This window comes from Ranitomeya imitator, chromosome 1 (assembly GCF_032444005.1).
Source record: "Ranitomeya imitator isolate aRanImi1 chromosome 1, aRanImi1.pri, whole genome shotgun sequence".
Classification (NCBI taxonomy): domain Eukaryota; kingdom Metazoa; phylum Chordata; class Amphibia; order Anura; family Dendrobatidae; genus Ranitomeya; species Ranitomeya imitator.
Genome location: NC_091282.1, coordinates 258,247,236 through 258,259,315, shown reverse-complemented (window position 1 = coordinate 258,259,315; position 12,080 = coordinate 258,247,236). Strand labels below are relative to the sequence as shown.

At 42.0% G+C, this 12,080-nt stretch overlaps 1 protein-coding gene across 24 annotated transcripts in view; it reads left to right on the top strand.

The window, feature by feature from the left end:
- The window catches only part of NCOR2 (nuclear receptor corepressor 2), a 574,536-nt gene that overhangs the window by 373,841 nt on the left and 188,615 nt on the right, over nt 1–12,080 (top strand). For all 24 annotated transcript variants that reach the window (XM_069756005.1, XM_069756000.1, XM_069756002.1 and 21 more), the window contains exon 13: nt 7,362–7,416. In XM_069756005.1, coding sequence (XP_069612106.1) covers nt 7,362–7,416 — 55 coding nt within the window. The remainder of the gene's footprint in view (nt 1–7,361; nt 7,417–12,080) is intronic.

Genomic DNA, 12,080 nt, shown 5'->3' with positions numbered 1-12,080 from the left:
CAGCGTTTTTGTACCCATTCCATTATAGAAAACCGCAGGGGTAGAAAAACGCAGCAAATCCGCAAGAAAACCGCAGCAAACAAAAACGCACAAAAAACGGTGTGGATCCGCACAAAAAACGCGACAAATCCGCAGGTGTGTCTTCTGCCAGGAGAGGCAGAATCCGCACCAGAAATTCCCAAGCCTAATCCGCAACGTGTGCACATAGCCTTAATGTCATCAGTCCACAGGAATGTTTTCCAAAATGCATCAAGCTGGTTTAGATGTTCTTTTGTATTTTTTTTGTGGCTCAATTTTATGTTCAGGATGCAAGAGAGGTCTTCCTCTGATGACTCTTCCACGAGGGCCATATTTGTGCAGGTGTTTCGTGGTACATTGTTCTACTGTCCAAACTCCAGAGTCTGCTAAATCTTTCTGAAGGTCTTTTGCAGTCAAGCAGTTGTTAGAATTTGCCTCTCCAGCAATCCTACGAGCTTATCTTGACCTCTTGTTAACTGCCATTTCTTGAAAACTCTTTGCTATCTTCTTATAGCCTTCTCCTGTTTTGTGGACCTCCACCATTTTCATTTTCAGAGTGCTAGGCAGCTGCTTTAGAAGAACTCATGGTGACTTTCTTTGGCACAAGGTTAGAGGAGGCTGGGTTTTTATAAAGCTGGGAAACTTGCATCACCTGGGCTTTCCTAATGATGATGGAGAACAAGCCATAACCCTAACAGGCTTATTAAGGTCTGAAACCTTGGTTCTTTATCTGAGCACACAAATCTCCAAGGGTGCCCAAACTTTTGCATCAGGCCATGTTCCTTTTTTGTAATTTTTATAATGAAAAAGAAAATGACAATTTACTGTACTTTTTTTTGCCTAAAATAGAAAATGTGTCATCGTTAACTTTACGCCTTTTAAAGATAATTTCATCTTGAACTTGCTTAACCCCTTCGCGCCATGCGCCGTACTAGTACTGCGCTGCCGGCACTGCATTAGTGCCAGCAGCAGTACTAGTACGGCGCACCGATCACCGCGGTCTCGCGCTGAGCGCCGCGGTGATCGGGTGCGGGTGTCAGCTGTATAAGACAGCTGACACCCCGCAGCAATTCCCACGATCGGCGCTATCGCCGATCGCAGGCATTTAACCCCTCTGATGCCGCTGTCAGTAGTGACAGCGGCATAGAGGGGGATCGCGCAGGGACGGGGGCTCCCTGCGCTCTCCCACCGGAGCAACGCAATGAGATCGCGTTGCTCCGGTGACCCGGAAGGAGTCCCCGGATCCAAGATGGCCGCCGGACTCCTTCCGGGTCATGAAGTGAGCTGGCTAGCCGGCGCCTGCTGAGAGCAGGCGCTGGAAGCCAGCTAAGCTGCATGTCAGATCGTTGATCTGACAGTGTGCTATGCACAGTGTCAGATCAACGATCTGATCTAATACAGAGATGTCCCACCCTGGGACAATGTTAGAAAGTTAAAAAAAAAAAAAATAGAATGTGTAAAAAAAAATAAAAAAAAATTCCCAATAAATCCATTTATTTATGTAAAAAAAAAAAAAACAATAAATGTACACATATTTGGTATCGCCGCGTCCGTAACGACCCGCTCTATAAAACTATCCCACTAGTTAACCCCTTCAGTGAACACCGCAAAAAAAAAAAAAAAAAAAACAAGGCAAAAAACAACGCTTTATTATCATACAGGCAAACAAAAAGTGGAATAACACGCGATCAAAACGACGGATATAAATACCCATGGTACCGCTGAAAACGTCATCTTGTCCCGCAAAAAAAAAGCCACCATACAGCATCATCAGCAGAAAAATAAAAAAGTTATAGCTGTCAGAATAATGCGATGCAAAAACAATTATTTTTTTATATAAAATAGTTTTTATTGTGTAAAAGCGCCAAAACATAAAAAAAATTACATAAATGAGGTATCGCTGTAATCGTACTGACCCGAAGAATAAAACTGCTTTATCCATTTTACCACACGTGGAACGGTATAAACGCCCCCCCCTAAAAGAAATTCAGGAATTGCTGGTTTTTGTTCATTCCGCCTCCCAAAAATCGGAATAAAAAGCGATCAAAAAATGTCATCTGCCCGAAAATGTTACCAATAAAAACGTCAACTCGTCCCGCAAAAAACAAGACCTCATATGACTCTGTGGGCCAAAATATGGATAAATTATAGCTCTCAAAATGTGGTGATGCAAAAACTATTTTTTGCAATAAAAAGCGTCTTTTAGTGTGTGACAGCTGCCAATCATAAAAATCCGCCAAAAAAACGCTATAAAAGTAAATCAAACCCCCCTTCATCACCCCCTTAGTTAGGGAAAAATAATAAAATGTAAAAAAATGTATTTATTTCCATTTTCCCATTAGTGCTAGGGTTAGGGCTAGGGTTAGGGCTAGGGTTAGGGTTAGGGCTAGGGTTAGGGTTGGGGTTAGGGTTTCAGTTATAATTGGGGGTTTCCACTGTTTAGGCACATCAGGGGCTCTCCAAACGCGACATGGCGTCCGATCTCAATTCCAGCCAATTCTGCTTTGAAAAAGTAAAACAGGGCTCCTTCCCTTCCGAGTTCTCCTGTGTGCCCAAACAGTGGTTCCCCCCAACATATGGGGTATCAGCGTTCTCAGGACAAGTTGGACAAAAACTTTTGGGGTCCAATTTGTCCTGTTACCCTTGGGAAAATAAAAACATAGGGGATAAAATATCATTTTCGTGGAAAAAAAAATATTTTTTATTTTCACGGCTCTGCGTTATAAACTGTAGTGAAACACTTGTTGGTTCAAAGCTCTCACAACACATCTAGATAAGTTCCTTGGGGGGTCTAGTTTCCAATATGGGGTCACTTGTGGGGGGTTTCTACTGTTTAGGTACATCAGGGGCTCTGCAAATGCAACATGACGCCTGCAGACCAATCCATCTAAGTCTGCATTTCAAATGGCGCTCCTTCCCTTCCGAGCTCTGCCGTGCACCCAAACAGTGGTTCCCCCCAACATATGGGGTATCAGCGTTCTCAGGACAAGTTGGACAACAAATTTTGGGGTCCAAATTGTCCTGTTACCCTTGGGAAAACAAAAACATAGGGGATAAAATATCATTTTCGTGGAAAAAAAAATATTTTTTATTTTCACGGCTCTGCGTTATAAACTGTAGTGAAACACTTGTTGGTTCAAAGCTCTCACAACACATCTAGATAAGTTCCTTGGGGGGTCTAGTTTCCAATATGGGGTCACTTGTGGGGGGTTTCTACTGTTTAGGTACATCAGGGGCTCTGCAAATGCAACATGACACCTGCAGTCCATTCCATCTAAGTCTGCATTTCAAACGGTGCTCCTTCCCTTCCGAGCTCTGCCATGCACTCAAACGGTGGTTCCCCCCCACATGTGGGGTATCAGCGTACTCAGGACAAATTGGACAATAACATTTGTGGTCCAATTTCTCCTGTTACCCTTGGGAAAAAAAAATTGCGGGCTAAAACATCATTTTGTGGAAAGAAATAATGATTTTTTAATTTTCACAATGCTACATTCTAAACTTTAGTGAAACAATTGGGGTTAAAAGTGCTCACCACACAACTAGATAAGTTCCTTAGGGGGTCTTCTTTCCAAAATGGGGTCACTTGTGGGGGGTTTCCACTGTTAAGGCACGTCAGGGGCTCTCCAAATGCGACATGGCGTCCGATCTCAATTCCAGCCAATTTTGCATTGAAAATTCAAATGGCACTCCTTCCCTTCCGAGCTCTGCCATGCGCTCAAACAGTGGTTTATCCCCATATATGAAGTATCGACGTACTCAGGACAAATTGCACAACAACTTTTGGGGTCCAATTTATCCTTTTACCCTTGGGAAAATAAAAAATTTGGGGCAAAAAGATCATTTTTTGTGAAAATTAATAAAAAATTTTTTTTTACGGCTCTACATTATAAACTTCTGTGAAGCACTTGGAGGTTCAAAGTGCTCACCACACATCTAGATTAGTTCCTTAGGGGGTCTACTTTCCAAAATGGTGTCACTTGTGGGGGTTTCCACTGTTTAGGCACATCAGGGGCTCTCCAATCGTGACATGGGCTCCGATCTCAATTCCAGCAAATCTTGCATTGAAAAGTCAAATGGCGCTCCTTCCCTTCCGAGCTCTGCCATGTGCCCAAACAGTGGTTTACCCCCACATATGGGGTATCGGCGTACTCAGGACAAATTGTACAACGACTTTTGTGGTCCAATTTCTCCTGTTACCCTTGGTAAAATGAAACAAATTGGACCTGAAGTAAAAATTTTGTGAAAAAAAAGTTAAATGTTCAATTTTTTTAAACATTCAAAAAATTCCTGTGAAGCACCTGAAGGGTTAATAAACTTTTTGAATGTGGTTTTGAGTACCTTGAGGGGTGCAGTTTTTAGAATGGTGTCACTTTTGGGCATTTTCTGTCATATAGACCCCTCAAAGTCACTTCAAGTGTGAGGTGGTCCGTAAAAAAATGGTTTTGCAAATTTTGTTGCAAAAATGAGAAATCGCTGGTCAACTTATAACCCTTATAACGTCCTAACAAAAAAAAGTTATGTTTCCAAAATTGTGCTGATGTAAAGCAGACATGTGGGAAATGTTGTTTATTAACTATATTATGTGATATAACTCTCTAATTTAAGGGCATAAAAACTAAGAGTTTGAAAATTGCTAAATTTTCATAATTTCCGACAAATTTTTGTTTTTTTCACAAATAAATGCAAGTCATATCGAAGAAGTTTTACCACTATCATGAAGTACAATATGTCACGAGAAAACAGTGTCAGAATCACCATGATCCGTTGAAGCGTTTCAGAGTTATGACCTCATAAAGTGACAGTGGTCAGAATTGTAAAAATTGGCCCTGTCACTTAGGTGAAAACAGGCTTTGGGGTGAAGGGGTTAACTGTTCACAATAACAGTAAATTTGACCAGTGTTGCCCAAACTTTTACATGCAGCTGTATTTAGTTGTAGTAGTAGTATAAGGCTGGTTTCACATTTGTCTTTTCTATGCATGCGTTGTGTTGCAGAAATGCAACATGTAGTAATTTCTAGCGGCGTTTTTTTGCCGCAAAAAAACCTATTGCTGTCAATGTAAACGCATGCGTTTTTAAGCACATGCGTTTGCATGCGTTTTAATAGAAAAACACAAGAATACACACTAATAAGCCAACCCCAAACCCTAACCCTAAGGTATCCTAACCCTAAGGGATCCTAACCCTAACCCTAACTCTAAGGGACCCCAAGGGATAGGGTTAGGATCCGTTAGGGTTAGGGATAGGGTTAGGGATAGGGTTAGGGTTAGGATCCCTTAGGGTTAGGGATAGGGTTAAGGTTAGGGTTAGGATCCCTAGGGTTACTAGGGATCCTAACCCTAACCCCAGCTAATTCTGTTTAAAGTGGGTTTTCTTGTTGATTTTGATGATTGGCAGCTGTCAGACACTTCTCATCATGCTTTTTAAAAACGCAAACGCAGGAAAAAATGCATGTAAACGCGTCAAAACGCCGCGTTTGTATTAAAACATGCAAAAACGCAGGCGTCTAAAAACGCGGCGTTTTAACGCGTTTACATGCGTTTTTTTCACCACATGCGTTTGTGTTTAAAACGCTGCATTTTTAAACGCAAATGTGAAACCAGCCTTAGTGTGCAGCATGTTCAAAAACCAAACTGTAGAAAGTGTACATGGTTGTACGGTAAAAAGTGATGTTTTTCAGCGAATTCAACTTGAACAGATGAAGCACATTTCAGCTCATGTGCTTCATCAATAATTGTCCTATTAGCAATTTTCTGAAAATCATCTGCTCTCATATCACTCTAGTCCCTTGTATATGCTCTCGTATTGGTCTAGTCCCTTGCATATGCTCTCGTATCGCTCTAGTCCCTTGTATGTGCTCTTATATCGCTCTAGTCCCTTGCATATGCGCTCGTATCGCTCTAGTCCCTTGTATGTGCTCTCGTATCGATCTAGTCCTTTGCATGTGCTCTGATATCACTCAAGTCCCTTGTATGTGCTCTCATATCGCTCAAGTCCCTTGTATATGCTCTTCTATCGCTCCAGTCCCTTGTATGTGCTCTCATATCGCTCAAGTCCCTTGCATATGCTCTTCTGTCGCTCCAGTCCCTTGTATGTGCTCTCATATCGCTCAAGTCCCTTGCATATGCGCTCGTATCGCTCTAGTCCCTTGCATGTGCTCTCATATCGCTCAAGTCCCTTGCATATGCGCTCGTATCGCTCTAGTCCCTTGTATGTGCTCTCATATCGCTCAAGTCCCTTGAATGTGCTCTCATATCGCTCTAGTCCCTTGCATATGCTCTCGTATCGCTCTAGTCCCTTGTATATGCTCTCGTATTGATCTAGTCCCTTGCATGTGCTCTCATATCGCTCTAGCCCCTTGTATGTGCTCTCATATCGCTCTAGTCCCTTGTATGTGCTTTCATATCGCTCTATTCCCTTGCATGTGCTCTCATATCGCTCTAGTCCCTTGTATGTGCTCTCGTATCACTCTAGTCCCTTGCCTATGCTCTTCTATCGCTCTAGTCCCTTGTATGTGCTCTCGTATCACTCTAGTCCCTTGCATGTGCTCTCATATCGCTCTAGTCCCTTGCATGTGCTCTCATATCGTTCTAGTCCCTTGTATGTGCTCTCGTATCGCTCTAGTCCCTTGCATGTGCTCTCATATCGCTCAAGTCCCTTGTATGTGCTCTCATATCGCTCACGTCCCTTGCATATGCTCTCATATCGCTCTAGTCCCTTGCATGTGCTCTCATATCGCTCACGTCCCTTGCATGTGCTCTCATATCGATAAAGTCCCTTGCATGTGCTCTTGTATCGCTTAAATCCCTTGTATCTGCACTTTGTAATCCCAGATTTAGCATGTGGTATAGTTACACAAATGGTGCTTTAGCTGAGTGGGACACGAGACCTCAGCCGAGTATCCAATTAATTATACTGCGCAAAAAAATGAGATCGCTTGGGACAACGATTTAATTTAGAAAGTGTTTTGTTCGTTCCATGAAGTATTTTAATAATGAATGCTCTTATGCAGCTTAATACGTCTAGTGTTGAAGCATCAGACATAATAATAACAAGATGAGGATAGCCTCCAAACCAAATATAGGTATTAACCCCTAGAATAAAAGAATCACAATCTGCACTCCAGCTTTGCTGCAGTAAACCTCCCAACTGTCTACACCTGGGGCACGTTAGATGGAATGGCCTTATATGTATAGCTGAGATTTCCATCATAATATAGCTACAGCCACTACGCTGCAGATGGAGGCCATCATGGAAACCTCTTCGTTATGTGGTACATTACTGATGTTATTTGATGATTTGGTATATACCTAGTTATTTAGTCTGTATCTTTCTCTTACAGATTTATCCAGCAACCAAAGAACTTTGTGTTCATTGCTTCATTCTTGGATAGAAAGGTATGAGGAATGACTATTAATGACTTCTTAACATGTGATGGTTTTTTTGATTTTGTAGTGTCTACGTTTTATAGTAAGACATTGTGATATTGATACTACTAACGCCTACGAGACTGCAGAGACCTGTAGATGCTTGGTATGGAAGAACGAAGAAAATCTAAATCCTCTTCATTTCCTTATTCTTCTGTACGGTCTTCATGGTTTTAGAGAGGTCATCCTCTGATTTACTTTATACAGGCTGCTTACACATAATCTGTATAACCAATTCACTTTATCAATTCTTGCACATACAGTGATGGAAATAAATATTTGATCCCTTGCTGATTTTGTAAGTTTGCCTACTGACAAAGACATGAACAGTCTATAATTTTAAAGGTAGGTTAATTTTTAACATTGAGAGATAGAATATCAAAAATAAAATCCAGAAAATCACTTTGTCTAAATGATATTAATTTATTTGCATTTTGCAGTGAGAAATAAGTATTTAATCCCTACCAACCATCAACAGTTCTGACTCCTACAGACCAGTTAGGCGCTCCTAATCAACTCGTTACCTGTATTAAAGACAGCTGTCTTACATAGTCACCTTTATAAAAGACTCCTGTCCACAGACTCAATTAGTCAGACTCTAACCTCTACAACATGGGCAAGACCAAAGAGCTTTCTAAGGATGCCAGGGACAAGATCATATAAATATATAACTTGGCACTCAACTTTTGTTTAATTTGAAGATTTTTTAATGCAGTCCAGCAAAAATAAACAACGTTTCGGTCCTCACCGGACCTTCATCAGGAACTGCGATACATGATCAAAGGGTGCATAATTAAATGAGAATATACATACATGACACTGTCATTGGTACAAAATCATTCAAAGACACAAGTAACATAAATACAAAATCATAATAACAACAACAGCCAATCTGGCGTGATCGCCGTGCTTAGAAACAAAGGAAGAATAAATGGAGAAAAGAGAGACTGATCATCAAGAAGTACACCTGACTGCTAGGTGCTGTTTAAATCCCAATATGGTGGAATATAGTGGAATATAGGATAGGCTACAGGGCTAGGTAATGTGGCTATATGAAGAGTACAGGGTATGGTGGCTCAGGTAAGTGGTAGGAGTGAGGAGACATACCGTTGCTATGGTGGGCATAACCACTGTGTACTTGCGAGTATTATAGTGGGTCTGTGACCGTATATAGAGCCTAACCAAACAAAAGTAAAAAATAATGCAAAGGATAAGTGTAAGAATAATTTTATGGAATGCATATATGATGTATAGCTGCAGTGATTGTCACTGACCGAAAACTCCCAGGTAAGGCAAAAGGTCACCGTATTACTTTATGAGTCCCGAGGAACCTATAATCGTAATTAAAATGAAGGCATAATTTGTAATATGTACACAGCTGATGATTTTGGAAAAAATAAAGAAAAAAAGATTGGTTTATATTGCTCACTTGTAGAGATCCGGTGCCTGGGTGAAGGCGCTCCCTCCATGTGTAATAGTGGGTACACTACCACCAGCCGTCTGTTAGGGAGTATAGATGTACGCTATAAGGCCCCAAGGTTTGTCTATGTAACGGGTTCGCCCTATTGACAACAATATTGTTATGGTCATAGGAACCAAGGGTGAGTCCCGTGGGAGATGGATAAGTGTGCGTCCTTACCAGTGACGATCTCTCCAACGCGGCATCCACCGCTTATTGTGTGAGCTATAGTGTCGGTGGGGCGCTGTATATAGAAAAGGGGCGGGACTAGACGCATTACAGGAAGTGACCTGTGTGCTCCACCCTGTGTAGACCAGGGTGTCAGCACCGTGTTTGGTGAGATCAGTGCTGGTTCTAATGCACTGTGTGCTCTATCCTGTATGGACTTATATCCCAGGCGCCATCTTGGGTGGGATAGACGCTGGTATCACTGTGCGGTGAATAGAATAGCTAAGTGAGAACTAGTAAATGGTGTTCATTATAGCAGTCAGGTAGAAAAGGGATATTCCAGAAGGACGAATCAAGGAGAGAGGCTGCGTGATGCATTCAATACAGGCGGCTCTGTGAGAAGAGAAAAGCAATGAGATTAATACAATGACTAACTGTATTCCACATTAAACAAACAGTATACAAACAGTATATATTGGGAGGTGTGGCTCACATCTACTAAGCACTGGAAGGTATAACTTTCATTAGTTGTGGAAAGTACAGTAAATCTGAGTAAAACGAATACCCTTTTTACCACATGACACATAGCATGAGATCACTCGATGTCCTTGTATTTAATACTGTTAACCAGTGTAGATGTTAGTGATGATAGAGGTCATAGATGTATATGTGAAGGGGTTAGGGTGGCCATCAATATCATAGGAGGGACTGTAAGTCATACTCCCCATTGAGTCCCTTGGGAGAGAGAGTCTGTAGTTGATGAATCCAATAAGGCTACTTTCACACTAGCGTTTTTTTAAATCCGTCACAATGCGTCGTTTTGCAGAAAAAACGCATCCTGCAAAAGTGCTTGCAGGATGCGTTTTTTCCCCATAGACTTCTATTGACGACGCATTTGCGACGGATTGGCACACTTCACATCCGTCTTGCGACGGATGCGTCGTGCTTTGGCGGACCGTCGGGAGAAAAAAACCCTACATGTAACGTTTTTAGATGTTAGTGATGATAGAGGTCATAGATGTATATGTGAAGGGGTTAGGGTGGCCATCAATATCATAGGAGGGACTGTAAGTCATACTCCCTATTGAGTCACTTGGGAGAGAGAGTCTATAGTTGATGAATCCAATAAGACTCCCTCCTCTTTAGTATTTGGATCCGATTACCCCCCCCCCCTTCTTGGAACGGGAATTTGTTCTATGACCTGGAATTTCATTTGGGCAATTGTATGTCCTCTAGTGATAAAATGAAATGGGATCGGAAGCAACATGTTCTTGCAACGTATAGTAGATTTATGTATTGAGATGCGGTCTTTTATAGGTTGTGTCGTTTCTCCTGTATACAAAATACCGCAGGGACACTTGATCAAGTATACTACGTAGGAGGAGTCACACATGGAGTAGTCCTTAAATGTATACTTCTTACCTGAGTGTGGGTGATAAAAGCAATCACCCTTTTGTACATTATTACACTGGTTACGGTGCAGACATGGATATGTGCCTACCTTGGGGGAGTGGAGGAACCTCTGTGTGGACGAGCGAGTCTTGGTTTTTATGTCTGCTCGTACTAGTGAATCTCTAATGTTAGGAAGACGTTTATAGCATGGTAGAAATGGGTTATGAAATTCCCTAACGTTAGTGTATGCTGTCTTAAAGATATTCCAATGCTTCCTTATTGTGCATTGTAGAATGTGTACATAAGGGTGGTACATATGTACCAAAGGTATACGTTTCTCCACCGAACGCCTTGGAGTCTCTGATGGTCTAACAGCTTCAGAAAGTAATGTTGTGGGATAGCCACGCTCTTGAAATTTACTGTGCATTTCATCCACCCTTTGTTGGCTCTTAGTGGGGTCGGAAACTATTCTTTGGACCCAACTGAATTGCGATCATGGTATAGATTTCTTCATAGATAGTGGGTGTAGGCTGTTGAAATGTAATAGGCTGTTACGATCGGTGGGTTTTGTGTATAAGTCAGTACTGATCTGGCCCTGGTCATCTTTAAGAACCAGGGTGTCCAAAAAGCTCACCTGTTTGTTGTCATGGGTCAAAGTAAAAGTGAGGCCTGGCCAGGCTGAATTTAATCTGGAGAAAACGAGTTCCAAGGAATCAAGTGGGCCGGTCCAAATGCAAAGGACATCGTCTATGAATCTTCTCCAAACCAGACAATAGTCCTTAAAGAGGGGGTCTGTATACACCACTTCTTCCTCAAATGTAGCCATGTAGCAATTTGCATACGGCGGTGCTACATTTGACCCCATAGCGGTCCCCTTCGTCTGTAGGTAAAAACTGTCCTCAAACATAAAATAGTTTCTAGTCCGTACCAATGTAAGGAGCTTAAGGCTTAGTTTATTCACGCCGGGGCCTATGTTAGAAGTAGCAAGGAGGGGTTCAGCACAGGCTATTCCTTGTTGGCGAGGGATGGATGTGTATAAATCTTTTACATCAAGTGACGCCAATATGGAGGTAGCAGGTATTTGGCCGAGATTCCGAATGGTCTGTTAAAAATAGCCAGTGTCAAGAAGGAATGAAGGTGCCTGTCATGTCAAAGGTGTCAGTATTTTTTCTAGGAATATGGAAAGTGGAGCCAAAATAGACTCAGTGCATGCCACTATTGGTCTACCTGGGGGATTTACTAAGTTTTTGTGGATTTTGGGTAAGTGGTAGAAGACCGGAATGATGGGGTCTTTCTTGGTTAGAAATTCCTTTGTCTTACAATCTATGATACCCCGGGATAGAAAATCTGATACTATGTGATGAATGAGGTCTCCTATTTCACTTGTAGGGTCGGTGTTCAGTTTTGTGTATACCGAGTCGTCATTTAATTGACGTAGGACCTCATTAGTGTAGGACTCTTTGTCCATCACCACAATAGCTCCCCCTTTGTCGGCGGGTTTGATGATGATGCCATCATCCTGCCGAAGGGATTGGAGAGCTTGGAAGTCCAGGGGGGACAGATTGGGTTGGTAATGTAGTTTACCGCTTTCCATATCCTGACGCAATTGTTGGAA